The 17,238-nt window shown below is 42.7% G+C and overlaps 1 protein-coding gene across 14 annotated transcripts in view; it reads right to left on the minus strand.

Annotated features, from left to right (window-relative positions):
* The window catches only part of LOC130210401 (unconventional myosin-XVIIIa-like), a 118,340-nt gene that overhangs the window by 33,005 nt on the left and 68,097 nt on the right, over nt 1-17,238 (minus strand). For all 14 annotated transcript variants that reach the window (XM_056440654.1, XM_056440653.1, XM_056440656.1 and 11 more), the window contains 9 exons: nt 15,137-15,265; nt 8,930-9,073; nt 8,108-8,197; nt 7,474-7,593; nt 5,230-5,341; nt 3,263-3,390; nt 1,867-2,021; nt 1,305-1,428; nt 51-158 (listed from right to left, as the gene is read on the minus strand). In XM_056440654.1, the coding sequence (XP_056296629.1) occupies nt 51-158; nt 1,305-1,428; nt 1,867-2,021; nt 3,263-3,390; nt 5,230-5,341; nt 7,474-7,593; nt 8,108-8,197; nt 8,930-9,073; nt 15,137-15,265 (1,110 nt within the window). The remainder of the gene's footprint in view (nt 1-50; nt 159-1,304; nt 1,429-1,866; nt 2,022-3,262; nt 3,391-5,229; nt 5,342-7,473; nt 7,594-8,107; nt 8,198-8,929; nt 9,074-15,136; nt 15,266-17,238) is intronic.

Raw genomic sequence — 17,238 nt, forward strand, 5'->3', positions numbered from 1 at the left:
ACTAAATACAATAACACACCAGCGGACTAATACAAGTTAAGAAAGAAGACCTTGGACAGCGACGCTTCATCCTTGGATTCCTGGGAGTTGAGGTCCTGCAGCTCGGCCTCCAGCTGGTCCAGTTTCAGGGTGACTGCACACACCTCCAGGTCTTTGTCCTGAAGGACAGACGGTTGCAGTCAGAACCGAGAGGGGACAGTCAGGGAGTTACAGAGTAGACAAGGACCAGGAACAGACCCACATACACGCGATGAGGGAACAGTGAGCAATTACTAACTCAGCAGGTAGCTTCAGGGCACGCATGGACACACACACACACACTTCAAAATCGTAATAATTACAAACGCATGCTGTGCAGAAGGGCGCAGTGCAGACCTGTAACGTAGATGTAATCAAGAGCCAAATAAAAGCTATAAATGTGTGTACAGTATTCCATGCACAATAAGGTATGCAGATGATCATAACTGCCCTAAATAGTTCACTAAACATAAGTAAACATAAGCTGTCCAACGTGTCACACAAACGATGTTGAGCTGGACGAATACTCCCACTGGAGTCTCTGCTGCTGAAGATGATGTCATGCAGGTTCTTGTTCACCAGAATCTGACTCGGTGGCTTCAATGTCCAGCATTAAGAAGAACTCTTTAGAAACCAACTATGAAGGCAAATCACTTTAAAATACATCGCGCGTGTAATTTACTTTGACGAGCACTTTTACATCATTCCGCGAGCAAAAGTCACTCGCAAATTCTTAACCTGCTCGCTCGCTCGCAGTTCACAGATTTAGTCTTTTACAAAAACATTGTGCAGTAAATATAAATGTTTTCACTCTTCAGTGTCGTCAGAACAAATAAAGTAGTGTCCATGTACAATCCCACAATGCAATGCGCCACAGTAAAAATAAGTGTGTTACAAATGCCAGTGCTGATGAAAAATGATCAGGATGAATTAGTGGCCACATGGCCATTTACTGCTCAGTGGAGTTACTCATACAGGGAGAAATGTGGACTGTGTTCTTTTTTGATTGTTCTTTTCTCGATGCTTTTGGAACATTACATGATGAGACCAACATGCAAGAATAAAAATTATAATTAAATGTAGCTTCAGAACAGAGTGACTGGAAAGTCACTCTAGGCTGTTACATAATGTTTACAGAGGAATAAGGGTATTATTATCATACTATTATTTGATTTAAAAAGTCAAGTGGAGCCACTTTGTCTGGCTATGAACATAAACTGAATCAAAAGAAAGTCCCATCATGACCAAAGCAGATTCGCATCACCCCACAAACATGTGACACCAACCTCCAGCTGCTGTCGGAGGCTGAAGGCGTCTCCGGCCAGCACGTCTTTCTCTCGGGCCAGTTTCTCCCTCAGACTCCTCTCCCTCTGCACCTCCTCTTGGGCTCCACTCAGCTCACTGTCAAACCTGCACGCCAACACACACTCCTCCGATTAACACCGTTACGCAGCACAACCACTCTGAACACATTTGAGAGTAAATAACTCGTAATGTGAAAGTTATTGAGAATGTACTGAGCTGGTCACATAGATGATCCCAGCAAAACACACACACACACACACACACAGTCTTGTATAAGTATAAGCAGGTGTTCCACATGACTTTACACAGCTGCACCACCTCCCCCTGCTGTGTTCCCACACACTCTGAAGGGTCCAGTGGTGTTAACAATAATAACTGGATAGAAAAAACGGAATTGTGTTCCAGATTGGTTATAGCATCCTGCTGTGCAGAGAGAACAGAGACAGGTCTCCAGCTCATTTGTACAGCTGCTAACGTGTGTGTGTGTGTGTGTGTGTGTGTGTGTGTGTGTGTGTGTGTGTGTGTGTGTGCGTGTGTACTGACTTCCTCTGCTTCTTCTCCAGGTCGTGGTTGCGGCTCTGCTGGCCCTCCAGGTGAAGTTTGGTGTCCTGCAGTTCAGATGTGAGTCGCTGGGTTTTCTTCTTCAGCTGCTGGATGTTTCTCTGGGACTCGTCGTTATCGGCCTGCATGTCGCTGATCTGCACAAACACACGAATGTAACTAATTAGAGGAGGAAAAACACACTTTCCAACACGTTGCACATCCTGTTGCTGAGAACTGCACAGACATAAATGCCCTGCAATGCGGAACGAACTACACCGGAAAAATTATCCCTGCACTGCCATTTTAGTAATCATTTAATTTACATGTTGATACTTACTAAGTCAGCATTCAACTTAAACATTTTCATGTGTACTTCTGTATACACTGATCAGAGGAAACATGTGCACAGTGTAGATATCAGTGGTATTACTGGCTGAGGATTAGAGCGGTCTGCTGCTGAGAGACACACGATGATTGAGCTGAAACCTTAAAGACACCTCAATGCAGACGAGTTTCCACGTCTGCAGGTGCAAAGCAGCACAACATTTTAACATCGACATTCTACTGACTTTTTCTTTGTTGTAAAATGTAGAATTGTGTCTTAAGACAACGTGGTTCCTTTGTACCCTCATTAATCACTACCTAACAGAATTGATCTGAATAGTCTTATTAGCAGCATTTCCAGTTTGTTTAATGTTGAATTGTCCTTCAGAGCTGTACATTTAATTAATTGAACATATTTGTGTTGCAATAAAACAAGAAGCTTAGAGGTGACTACAGATGTACACTACCGTTCAAAAGTTTGGGGTCACTTAGAAATGTCTTTATTTTTCAAAGAAAAGCACTGTTTTTTCAATAAAGATAACATTAATCAAAAATACACACTCTACATTGTTAATGTGGTAAATGACTATTCTAGGTGGAAACGTCTGGTTTCTAATGAAATATCTCCATAGGTGTATAGAGGCCCATTTCCATCAACTATCACTCCAGTGTTCTAATGGTACATTGTGTTTGCTAATCGCCTTAGAAGACTAATATCTGATTAGAAAACCCTTGTGCAATTATGTTAGCACAGTTGAAAACAGTTATGCTGGTGATATAAGCGATACAACTGGCCTTCCTTTGAGCTTGAAGTTTGAAGAACAAAATTAATACTTCAAATATTAATCATTATTTCTAACCTTGTCAATGTCTTGACTATATTTTCTATTCAATTTTCAATTCATTTGATAAATAAAAGTGAGTTTTCATGGAAGACACAAAATTGTATGGATGACCCCAAACTTTTGAACCGTAGTGTATATCGTACCATAAAAAACAAATGATTTAATTCCATACCTAATAACTTCTAATTGTAATGCATCAATATCTACCGTGCATGATGGACACTCACCCTCCTCTCCAGCTGCCGTTTGGTCTGCTGCTCCACCTCCAGCTTGTCCTCAGACTCCTGCTGCAGTCTCTTCTTGGTGAATTCAATCTCCCTGATGGCTCGTTCATACTTCAGCCTCCACTCTCCTCCTGTCACATCAGCATGTTCACATCAGCTTCCCCTTGTTGGATCTCAATATGCTTACAGACAACTTCCTAAAACATGTATTTTTCATAAAGGAAACATTTGTCACAAACTATATTAGCAAGGAATGATGATAGTTTCATACCAAACTTAGCAAATGTGCATGACGTTTGCATGAATATTGCGTTTACAGGTTTACATATCTGGACGGGTGAAACATATTCCCTGCTGTGGAAGTTTAACCTAAAACAGTTAAAGCCAGCTCATGATGTCCTGGAGCCAGACCTGACAGATCTGGATTTATCTGTCAGAATTGGGTTTGTTAAGGATAAATTGAACCTAGAACATTAACAGCGATCTTGGAAAAAGTCAGTCTGTCTGTCAAATAAATCCATTAAACAAAATTAAACAATATATATAGCTTCGCCTCTTATATATGGTTATCATGTTGTGATCTGTTGATGCAAACACTTGACACGTTTGTAGTTTAGATCAAAAACATGGCAGTGTTTGGAGATGGGAGTGGTCCAAGTGAGGGCAGAGGGGAGGAGGAGGTGGTGAAGGGGCCATTAATAAATAAGAAATTATCCGGGGGACCCTGAAGTATCGTGGTTCAGAGGTAATTGATGGACTAACCAACCACATTTAGTTGTATATGATGTTGGAGCACAACCATTGGTGGATTCCTCTGCTGCCGTCACCCAAGTCTATAAAGGGACACGATGAAATAGTTCTATAGATGTGCCAAGTGCATCCTGAAACTTTGCTTAACAAAACACACATTTTTTCGATGCATGAAGCGCAACTTTAGCCAGTTTTAAACTGTATCCACTATTTCAGACTCCTGTCCTTTCCTGAAGAAGTCTGCTCCAATGCTCTCAGTTGTCGAGGTCATGTGACACAGCCCACACATCGAATGTACTCTGCGTCTGACATGAAGAACACTGCCATGATTGTGACGCAGTGCCAGTTCACATGAGTCAAAGCTCTGCTTCGCACCATACAGCATGGAGACACTTCATCAATTCAATTCAACATTCACAGAGTCGGCATGCCACACAAAGGCCGCTGGAAGCCTGGCTGCAGGGCGTCTGCTGCCGAATCCCCACTTCACTCCTCGCTTGTAACTGATCGATTTATAATGTACTACTTCACGACGGCCCGTTCTTGGCTTTAGTCAAAGCATCGATCGGACACCATCCCTACCGTTCCTGCTGCACCACTAAAGACGACAGTCTGGGAATTAATTACTACCTTTGTAACCTCTGTGTGTGTGTGTGTGTGTGTGTGTGTGTGTGTGTGTGTGTGTGTGTGTGTGTGTGTGTGCTTGTGCGTGTGTGTGTGTATGCACAGTTCAGTAGTGTGTGTGCAGACTGTCACATGTGTTTTTTGATGACGTTCTGGTGATTCTTTGTTCTTACTGTTGCTGAAAGACGATTTGCAATTGTGATCATTTTATTTTCCCTGTCAACATAGTGACTACGTGTCGGGATTACACTCATTTAACGCATTTGTTGAATTTTATTTCATTTTTAATTCTTAATCATTTGTTGAAACATGTTCTGCTTCCAGAGATCTATCCGTTTAATATTAATGTAAAAATACTGACAGATTAAAAAATGCCTCCTCTTCAATGGACCATTGGGTTGACTCATCGCTACGCAGGGGGAACAAGACTGATCTGTAACGCCCACACAGTCTTGTTAAACACCTGTATGGGCGTCCAGCAGCTTCAACTTAAGTCTGACTATGGGTAGTAGTACTCGTTTATGAGCAGCATACACACAAATCAGAATCTCTGCAGTGCTGAAGAACATCTGTTGTTGAGTTACATGGTGTCTGACCTGTGTCGTCATCTTCCATCTCTCCGTTGAGTTCAGACGCCCTGATGAGTCGAGCCTCCATCACCTCCATTTCCATGGACTCCATCCGTTTGTTCGTGCTGTCAAACTTGGCCTGATGGTTGAGAGAGAGGAAATGGTTTCTATGACAACGTGAACACATATGCCTGCGGAGATTAATGGAAAAGTCCTGCAGGTTTTTGCGTGTTGGAGCCCAAATAGAGGGAAATGCAGACACCACAGAGACTCTGAGCAGCATTAAGTCTCAGGGGCCCACAGAACGTGAAAATGTCTCCGGCTGAGAGTAAAAGCTCCACAGATGACGCTGTGATGATTGCGGAGCACAACATGCATGTTTAGAGTGTCACTTCTAAAAAACAATAATAATGCAGTCAATCTTTAATTCAATTCCAAAAGCACAAACAATTATTGAAAGAACTGACCATAACACATGTTGGGAGACCCTTTTCAGATAATAATATTACCAATGGCTATGTTCCCTTAAGTGTCCCAGTTAGCTGTGTCCCAGAGTGCTAACTCTCCTAAATGGAATGCAGCCATCATTAAAGTAATTAGTTTCACCTGTGCTGATCTCACTTGAACGAGTCACAATGAAGTCGGTATCAGTAATTGCATTTAACTGTTACTTTTGGCTGACAGTGAGTTAGAATGGTGCAGGGCAACATTCCCAACATACATGAACCATGAAAACCCACATTGTGCCTCTCCCCACTCTCCACACAAGAAGAAAATAATCTTAATCCTACATAGCCACCTGGGCCGTCATTGGGAAAATCAAATGTAACCAACAACCCCCCGATAAAAAAGGGAAAAAAGATCACCTCTAAGGGCAGTGGTGGAGAAATGGCATGACAATATAATTCCACATTTCCAGCAATCACTTGTGCGTGCGTGCGTGTGTGTGTGCGTACGTGCAGAGAAACAGAAAGCTGGTGGAAAGGCTTGAAGAGATGAATGCCTGGTGAGCGTCATTGATGCGGTTGTCAATGCTGGCTGACATGCCGTTTGTATAGAATATGTATTGAGTGAATTTAAGGCGTAGGTCGTTTTTAAGTCATCTGCCATGTATGCTGCCCATTGAAAGGGTTAATGGTTGCTGTAATCATCCCTCCTCTACAAAATGGCTGTGAAGTAATCCCTTCAGAGCGACTGCACCTTAAATGACGGTGAACAACATTTACAGCACTCTGCAAAAATATATCGTAGAGTTGAGCGGGAACACACACAAGGCTTCCGCTGTGTGAGTTGGTCTATTTGCTCAACCAAAGACAGCGTTCGGTGCTTGAACTCCCCGATATTAAACAGGTTAAAGGCCACATACAAGCAAGATGTTGTTGTGTTAAGGGTGAAACATTCATTTCGACAGTTAGCTTTTACAGCACAGCAGGCCGTGTCTCCTGCTGGCTCACTGCAGCATCTGATGCTGAGCAGGGGGGTGAGGGGGGATCAACTATTTCCTTTATGTGCATACTTGGCTTTAAAAAAAAAAGAGTAAATAAATGCATCAACCCCTAAAAACAATGCCTATGAAGCGTCTACAAGCCTGGATCAAAATCTGCCTTTCGAATGCCTCCGAGACCTTACTGCAGTTCAATAAACTGTGTGTTAGGATCTCCTGGGTCTTAAATTATTACTGCCTGAAGGTCTGAACAAAACAGCGATGTTTAAATAGAGACAGCCTTTTATTATCCAAGATGAATTTTAAATCACATCTTCCAACATTAATATTCAAATAGACGATAAAATCTCTCAGGAGAAAAGCAGCGGGCTGGCTAATAGTTCTGCTTTTTAATAATTCAAGCTTATGTGCTAATGTTAAATGTATATATATAAATGAGTCATTAAATTACATTTTACAAAGCGCATTAAAATTAAACTTCACTGTGAAGTGGCATAATGGGCTGTGTTGTAGAAAACTTTATTACCCTACTGCTAAAGGGATAATTGGGCTATAAAGTGTCATCCATCTTTATTTGCAATCACAATAAGGCAGTTACATTTTCATTTGCCTTAATGGAACTCCGGTCTGAAGAAAGCATCAAGCGAAGGAATGGGTCGGAGCGCTAATGAACACAGTGAGACATTAGTCCCACGGTGTGTGACACTTTTAATCAAACCTCAGCTTGAGAGTGAGACTGCAACCTTTTAATGGTTTGAGCACAACCTGACTCTCTTATTCTACACACACGAATGTGTGTGTGTGTGTGTGTATGTGTGTGTGTGTACCTGCAGGTCCTTCATGTCCTTCTCCAGGCGCAGTCTCTCAGTCGTTTCCGTCTCTAGCATCTGGGAAGCTGACTCCCCGGTGTTACGCTCATCAGCAAGCTCCGATGACATCTCTGTGATCTGATGCAACGCAGACACACACATATGCATAGTCGGTCACACACACACAGCAGGTATCAAGCATGTTATATATAGATGGAGAGCTTGGAGGATTTATGTTGTCAATAAGTGTGTGTTTTTGTTCTTGGCCATGCTTCATCAAATGGCCCCCAGAGGAAGTCACAGAGACCACCATGTTACAATACCCAACTTTACAGCAGGAATAACTGATCAGTTTATACAGCCTGGTACTAAACTGGGTTTGGTCTCTACAGCTTATTTCAGTGCTTATGACAACTGTACAAGTGAGGAATTTACTTAAAAGGAAATAATAGGCACAAACAACTGAGCTAACTGTGGTGAAATATCACACCAAGTTTACATTTCATGGGTAGTCTGATTCCCTTTTTAGTTCAAATGGTTCTGTAGGTCTGACTAAAGGAAGCATCCGATGCTGCTGTAGTAACGTGTGGACAGCATGTCATTCATAATAATCCTGCTCTGTACTTGTGTCCGTCTGGTTCTGTGCGTTTACCCGGCTCTCCAAGCGGTCGCTGTTGAGTCTCAGCTCGTTCCTCTCTTTCTCCACCTTCTCCAGCTTCTGCTTCAGGTGCTGGATCTCTTCCTGAAAGGGAAACACAGAGATAGAGAATGGTAGAGAGACATGTTAGTGAGGATACAAAAAAGGAGGGAATTAATCAGCATACAAACTCATACTCATCACCGTCATCTACTTATGGGGCTTTCCGTGTACACGCCCGCTGACATTTATTTAATGGATGTGATGCAGTTTTATTGAAGACATTTTATTATCAAACAATGATAATTGTAAATATCTCAATAAAAGTAGAAATCCTATTAGTCTCTAACGAAATGTTAGAGTGCCAAAATAACCAGCCAATGCCATGAAAAATATGAAATAATATTTTGAATCTGGATCTGGCGAAATAGAAAAAGAGCCGTCACACATCAAGTGAAATAATGTCAATGTGTTGATTAATTCAGTCAAGTCACTACACTCGCTCTATTTCTATATGAACTGACCAATGGGAGAAAATAAAATGTTCTTATTTTATAATGCTACATTGCACTTCTTTTGCAAGAGCTTGTTGCCAATTAAACACATTCTCACTCCCAACTCATCAAATACAGACGCTTGGTCAGCGGGCCTATGCCTCAAACTGTGATGCTCTAGGTTCCCCTCTAGCCTGTCAGTTTCCATTTGTTATCTATATAGTGTCTATTCAAAATAAACTTAGGTCTCAACAAGAATTTAAGTTTAGTAAACAAAACACAGTTTGGTCTGTCTACAGCCCCTCCCATGGGGGTGTATGTGTGTGTGTGTGTGCGTACTCACGTCCTTGCCCCGGATCTGTTCCTCAGTGAGCTGCACCTCTATGAGAGGTCTAACGTTGGTGAAGAGCTTCCACCACGGCCAGCCTTTGACGCCTTTGTTCTTCTTTATGTTCTTCTGGATGCAGCGGATGGCCAGATCTTGGATCTGTCAACACATGAACCAGTAAAAGGGCTGATTAGAACCGTAAAGAGGACACTGCATTGACTACTGCAACCAACGGGCTGATGTGTCTATAGAAAAGCATGGATGTGGTGGCCTCTGCGTCAGACCACACATGTCTTTACTAGTTGCCACAATTGTGTCAGTAATTGCAGCCACACAACCCTAATACTGTGAATGAGAGCAATCGATTCACAGAATCAGTGTGTGTCCTGCAATTGGTTTAAAACATAAAGGGTTTCAATAAAGTGACAACGCCTTTGCAATAGAACTTAGTAGACTCTCTGGCTTCCCTGAACTTGCTACAGGACTTGCTTAATAAATCGCAAAGGTTTGACCTGCACTTGACCAGCCATCTATCTACTGTGGTTTATCTGGGTAAGGGTTAGGATGGCAGCAGACTGGTCTCCTCCCAATTGAACAGAACCTCCACAGGGCTCGTCAAAAAACAATGAACCACTTCACCAGATTACTTTTGTTGTGGAGGAGCATTGGTTCTCCAATGAGCTCATTCTAGATGCCTGAGCTAGAACACACGAGCCAAAGATCATGAACAGGGTTATTCTCTAGGATGATCTACCTGGTGTGACAAACAGATATCTCTCCATACACGCTACTCTCTGTGGAAGTTAGATTTAAAATCATCTATGACATGATTTCTTAAATGTAAAAAAAAGAAATCTCATGTTCAAACAGCAGCAGCAGTAGTTTATTTTACTTTGGCTGATGGCTGTATCTGATAATCGTTCGAGCTTAAGTGACACCATTAATGGCAGCTTGTTGAAGCTCACTGCAGGTAATCTAGAGAGCTCTGGAGAGCCATTGATAAACACACAATTAGGATAAATTGCTCTCTACAGCAAAAGCTGGCATGGCTGGAGGTCCTGATTACACAAATGTTTCTCATAAAATCGGTCTCTTTTTCAAACATGATGACCTGACAGTTTTATGTGAGAAATGTTAATGTAACTGGAGAGGTCCGTTTGCTCTGTAACACCAGTAGCTCTTTAAAAAGCACACGGAGACGACTGAGGACAGGAACAGATCGATGTGGCAGGATGAAAGGAAAGAAGAGCAGGTTGAGCAACACTGATCTGGGTCATTCAACTCTCTTCTTCATCTGAACACTTCCCACACTACTCCTGACCGGGACCAAAAAACACTCCTCCTTCAGTCTTCCACTTACCTTATTTCAGCTCGATTCAATTGGATCATTTCTTATTCAAGAAAAAATAATCTTCTGATGTAAAAAATATTGGTCTTTTTCCTTTTTGCTGGTGAACGGGTTAAAGTTACAGACTTCACCTTAATTCAGTTTATAATAGAGTTGGATTTAAGGCAGATTGCTGCACCAATATTATGAACAAAAAATATTTATTCATTTACTATGGTAATTATTCTGCTGTGCTTTACATAGAGCTCCTCCTGGATGAGGGATCCTTCCTGTCATTCAGTGTGTTTACATGAACAGAAGTAGCCAGGTTGCTAAGGTAGTCAGAGAACATGGTTACATGCACTGTAGTAACCTGGTTACTGTAAAGCAGCAGCTCAGTATCTGACTTTATTGGAAGCCTGGCTCACCTAATCTTACCTGGATTAGTCACTTGAAACAATGGACGGGGAAGCTGCATCACTCGCTGAACCGATCTCTCCTTTCATCTACCCACCTGAAAGTATGTCACCTCTCACGACTGAATGTGCATTACTGTACCACAGGGTACTTGAAGTTTGAAAAATATAAACTTCATTCAACAAAGAGACGAAGTTTGCCGAAATATTATGATGCCCAAAACGAAATCACTAACTGTCGGGCAAAGGATACGTAAGAAAGAGAGAATGCCTCTGATGACCGCTCTCAGAGTGCTTTACTGGTCAGTGTGCAGCTGTACTCTGTTCATGTCTTATTTACTCCTAAAGAGAGCTGAATTCAAAGAAAATGTATCATCAAATGTATTGTTTCTATCCATGTTCAGGACTTTTAAGGGTAGATACTTCGACTTTTCATAAAGCTCTAACCTTTGGGGCTTTTTTCCAAAAGTTTGACATGATGGAAATATGACATCTGTTAGTTTGCTCCACACACACTATCTGATGTTTTCTCCTGCTGCCACTGATATATTACGGAATTCTGTTGCACACTTTCCAGTTGCATTGTGCTCTTATCGATACACCGACTCTACTCCTGATGCTGTGTTCACACCGAAAGCGGCGCAATTTTTTGTGTGGTTGCGATAGACGGGACATTTTTCCGGGCGGCGCAAATTTTGCATCTAGTTTATATTTCAACTTTTGCTGATAACTTCGAAATTCGGGCCAATCAGCCCTTTAGTTGCTCCCCGCGTCATCACTGTCCCGCTGCTTTTGAATCAGAACAAGCCGGAGGACACACTCATCGTTACGGTTTGCGGGCACCCGAAGCACTTTCATACCTCTATGAGTACCGGAATCGCAGAGAATAAAACAGGCACGGGTGATGTTATGTAGAAATATACATATATGATATAATGTAACAGTTAACTTAATCGGTGAAAGTGACCGAGCTGTGTGAGCCTACGGGTGATAGTATGAACCCAAACTCGAGGGCGTTGGATGTTCAGACGTGTGTGGGATGTCCACAACAAGTAGAAAGCAGAACTAGTGGTTAGTTATTCCGTGGCGGATGAAGGAAATAATAAAGTTTTTAATGGAGACAAGCCATGGAGATAAGCCCCTCCCCTCGCGGAGCTTCGCAACGCTTTTGGTGTGAACACGGAAAATGATCACGCGAGTAAACTCACGTGTTTTGGGTGTTGCGAAAAATTGCAGCGCTTTTGGTGTGAACACAGCATAAGCCACGCTTAAAATCTATTATTCAGATTTTCTTTTCATTTTCTGTATTTCTACTCAGTGTTTCTATATGCATTAAAACAGGCAGGTGTAAACGCTGTGTTCTGCTGGCACAAATATGCCCCGGGCGTGCTCAGCCTACTTACAATGTACAACTTAATGCAGCGGATTATGATTCACGAGCAGCAGGTAAAACCACCCCCAGTATTTGCTCTGCTCTCATCAACCCCTTGGACATGAATAATATGAATTCAGAGTGCAAGTGTGCCTTGTGGTAGAAGTAAACAGTGGTCACTTCAAATGACAAACTGGAACGTCACGGGTGTCCTCTACCTCTCCTTTACACCTCGACACACACGCACACACACACACACCAGTGTCTGCCTGAGCCCACCTGTTCCCACTTGGGGGAGGCGGGGGGTTCTGTCTTTAGGCAACTATTTAATTAGGCTTAGTGTTGGTTGGCTGGCGGTGGAATCCCCCATGATCCTCCACTCTCAACGGTTCCCGATGAATGTCAAAGAGACAGAGAGGAGCGGCAGGCTGCAGGGCTTCAAAGCAGCCAGCGGATATCTTCTACTTGTCTGTTCCCCCATGGCAAGGCGCATTCTCTCTCTTCCAGCTTCCCTTCCTTTCCCCTTTTTCCCATCCTCATCGCCCACCCCCCGCCTCACTTATTTCCTGGAATGCTTTGAACGCTGCTCCCCCAGACAGGGAGAGAGAACTTGTTGGAAGGAAACGGGCGACATTCCCCCGAGCAAGAATAATATGAACTAGATGGAGGATCAAGCTAATTGATTTTGTGTTGTGGTAATGTGAAGAGAATTTTAATCTACCTTTCTGAGTAGCTGGACATTTATCGATGACACAATTATAAATTAGCAGTAAACAAATTAAAGCTTGCATCTAAACAGAGAATTGAATGTTGCAGATTTGGGAGTGAGACACGGTACTGATTTGGTACGCAGTGAGTTTGAAATCTTTGCACCAGCTTGTTTTTCAACCCGCTAGAACAATGCTGTGTTCACATCAAACGCAAAGCAAATCTTTTACGCACTAGATGCAAAGATGCTAATGGTCGCAAGTAACCAAAGCAAAAAATGTGCCTCAATCGCACAAAGAAGTTGCGTGACGCTGTATTGTGAAAGCCTGTCAGCGTTGAAGCGAATGACCACAAGCAGTCCGGTGAATAACGTGACGCGAGTAACACGACCAAAGTAAAGGTACGGTCACACCAAAAGCGACACGATTTTTTTCGCGCGACCGAATCCCATCAAAAGTCAACGTACAGACGCGACATTTTTCCGGGCGGCGCGTTTGGGGCGACGCAATGTGTGCGACGCATTTACAGCGGCGCGTTTTCAGCAGCGCAATTTTCATAGTTGAAATATTTAAACTTTGAGGCGATAATTTCGCAACTCGGGCCAATCAGCTCTTGATTTGCTCCGCACGTCATCGCTGTCCCGCTGCTGTTGAATCAGAACAAAAAGAATAATGTTATGAACACAATAACACGCGTTTAGATATTCCGCTCTCGTAGCGCTGGAAACGGAGGTCTTTCAGATGTAACTTAACTAAGTTAACTTAATCGGTGAAAGTGACCGAGCTGTGTGAGCCTACGGGTGATGTTATGAACCCAAACACGAGGACGTTAGATGTTCCGACGTTTGTGGGATGTCCTCAACAAGTATAAAGCAGAAATAGTGGTTAATTCTTCCGTGGTGGATGACGAAAATGATAAAGGTTTTTACGGAGGCAAGCCACGGAGATAAGCTCCGCCCCTTGCGTCGCGACGCTTATGGCGTGAACACGGCAAATGGTCGAGCGAGTAAACGCACGCGTTTTGGTCTTTTGGTGTGTACGTACCATCACGCAACGAAGAGCGCGAGTAACGCGAAGCGAGTAAGGACTGCTTACAGACTAACAGGACACATCTGTATGTGGCTGTCAAAAAGATAATGGGAGTAGACTAGGAACAATTTCTGATCCATAAAATGTCATCATTCGGAATATTTTATACATATGATTGGATTTACTTGTACTTTTTAGACAAAATGTGCATGAGCATCTAGTCGCTTGAACAGTCACAGAAAAATGACTCAACAATTACATGATAATAACTGGTGGCCGTTAAAAGAATGACTGTGTAGCGGTCTGAAGAATTAAAATTCTATCCTCACCTACAAAGACTTGATTGGTGATGTACCGTCATATCTTAAGGGGAAGACACAGTCACCACATTTAAGACTAGACTTAAGAATTAACTCTTTGATAGAGCATATAGTTAGGGCTGAATCAGGTTTGCCATGGTTCGGCCCCTAGATATGCTGCTATAGGCTTATAGGCAGGGGTGCACATAACTGCAACATGGCTCGCAACTCCCCGCTGATGGTCTAAGCCAGGGGTGCTGACCAAGTCAAAATGATAGGGGGGGGGCAAGTGACACGCCGGCATCGTAGCTCTGCGGCGCTCGCGAGACGGAGAGCCGAGAAGTGTTAACGCGACACGTAGAGACAGAAATGACATGTTGTTGTGTAGAGACGATCAATAACAGATCGGTCAAGTACGCAAAGGCGCGAAGTAACACAAGTGGCATTCCGCATTGTTGATTATCTTCGCGCATGCGTACCTGCGTACCAGTTATGTGCACCCCTGCTTATAGGCTGTTGGGGGACGTTTTAGGATACACTGAGCACCTCTCTCCTCTTCTCTCTCTACTTATGGATGAATTTACATCTCGCCATGGCACATTACTAACTCTGCCTCCCCGGATTCTTTGTGACTTTATGTCTCATAGATATGCTGCTATAGGCTTATCCATTGGACCTGGCTGGGTCTGATGCCTCCTACCATGGCCCTGCCGATGCGCCCCGCCCAACCCTGAACATTTATTGTGTCCAAATTGCACCAAATTCGACAAAGCGAGGCATCTCCGAAGTGTGACGTAGATCAGATGAGTGACTCTTGAGATGAAGGAGAGAAGAGATCCTTTGCTTTGCAGTTCTATATAATAAAGCATCTGTGAAATATGACAGGGAAAACACCTCTGGGTCCTGTGGGGAGCCCAGTTGGTGGGATGAGGGTTAAAGCGAAAGACCATGTATCCATTACTCCAAATATTTGACATACGTTCTTTATCAGGTAAGCCTGTCACCTAAAGTGCAGTAAAAATGGCAAATATGTTCCATGATAGAGGCTTCAGCTCTGAAGCAGCAGCCTTACCTTCCTCTTCTTGAAGGCCTGTCTTGACAGGTATCCCCTGCAGGCAGCCTGGAGCAGAGAGATGTTCCTCCTGGTCTGAACGTCTCGCTGCTCCTCCAGTCTGGATAGAGTCCCCGCTCTGAAGAACACCTGCAGGAGGAGAGGGAGAGTTGAGACACATGGAAACCAGACTTCCCACATATCGAGGTCACGTACAAACACAAATATAGTGAAGTTACGCACAATTAAATGAACATGATTGACGATGATATTGATGTTTTAATGTGTGCTCCGCTCAGAAAACGCTGCTGCATATCAAATTAAGAGCTGCCTAAACTGCCATCAGGAGGCGATCCAGATGTTTGGGCTTTAAGTTTTGGGGAGCTGTCATGTCACTGCGGAACAGCTCCAACAGAATACAACAGAATTCAACCCTTTACCATTCCTGTAAGATTAGCCGTTAACACTGATCCAAGGAATGACTAAAGTCAATTAAAAGCTGAACCATTTGGAAGATATCCATGGATCTGTTCTCTTTTGAAAGGCAACACGTTGTCTATTAGTCAGAATCACTGCTATATGAAGATTGTTTGCAAGTGACTTGGTCTTTACTTAAAAGAAGTGGGGGTGGCACTACCTTTCCGCGATTAATTATTAATTATGGGTAGAAAGTTTTGGATTATTCATGTCTATGTCTCATTTCTAGGGTTGTACTGTGAATAAGTATCAGTCATATTATCAGTCATATTTACATGTAGAGATTCGAATTAAAGACTCAAATTTAAATTTGAAAGTTCAATACAAATACTAGTACCTACAATCAATGAATAATTATGTTAAGTAATATTAATCTAAATAACGATCAAAATAATTATTTCAGCCATCAGAGAGCAGCTTTAAGTTCACATGGTTCATTAAGTGTGATTGTTTAACAGGATTGCACAACATAATATTTTGTGTTGTGGAACAGTCCCATTCTGCAACATAGGAAAATAAACCTCAGAAGAAACCCAACAACATCATGTGTGGAGGGAGGAGGACGAACTGAAGCTGCTCTGAAGTCTGCTGGTTCATCAGCTGATACGTCTGCATCTCTTTCCAGATGACAGCAGGTGAACAGGTTGTGGCTCGATGGGTTTAGTCTTTTCATCTTCACAGGCTCCTCTCGTCACTAACATCACTGATGCTCAGTAGATGGTACCAATGAGGTTCTGGTTGGTTTTAATCACCCTGTAATGATTGTATTCAGAATGCTTTTTATTGCTCCTCCGTAAAAGTTGACAAGAACTTGGCATGGGAATCTGCTCTTATTTTTAAACCAGGATAGAGATAAGTGATGGCTATGTCAGGTTGTTTGGGAGGCGGTTTACCAGGAACCGTAAACTGTTCACTTGCTCCAACAGATTTCTTAACTTTCAATTTCCTTTTGTTCTTGTGTAAATTCTTTTATTAGACATTTACCATTTGAGAACAGCGGAGATATATTATAGTAAGGTATCCAAAAAGAACCGTGCGTATGAGGTATATCTATACATTTCCAATGATAGCCAGGCTGCTATTTTGTTGTATGAAGAACAAGTGTCTGTCATGGGCGGATGAAGTGAAGCCAGCCGGGGAGGAGAGAACACATCTGGGTAACATGAACGCTGTGCTCCTCAGAGACCTATTTGTCAGTGCGGGACAGTTTCATGATATCAGGCAGAGCGCCACGTACAAGTTGGCAGTGGGAGGTGGGTCGTCTGGCAGCCTGGAGGAGACGCAGCCACCTGCACATTCCACACTTTATGTGTCATCATGGGTGACACTTTCATTTTTGGTGAATTTAATCAGTCCCACAACAAAACTGAGGTATTTGAATGTTGTGTATTATTCTTTTCAGCTAAACAAAAGGTCCATGCGGGAGAGTGTAAATGTGTTTGACCGCAGTGAAAATATAGTTTTTCAAAGACTAAATGCCAACTAATATGTATTGAAGCAGAACATTTAGTTAGATAAGAACATTAAACTTTTTTTTCTCAAGAAATTGCCTTTCAGTCGATGTGTGTCTCTCTTTCCTTGGATGATACATTCTAATAATTTTGTTTACCGGAAAGCAATATCGTCAGTTTGGGTATTTGAATATG

The sequence above is a fragment of the Pseudoliparis swirei genome, chromosome 20, assembly GCF_029220125.1.
Source record: "Pseudoliparis swirei isolate HS2019 ecotype Mariana Trench chromosome 20, NWPU_hadal_v1, whole genome shotgun sequence".
NCBI lineage: Eukaryota > Metazoa > Chordata > Actinopteri > Perciformes > Liparidae > Pseudoliparis > Pseudoliparis swirei.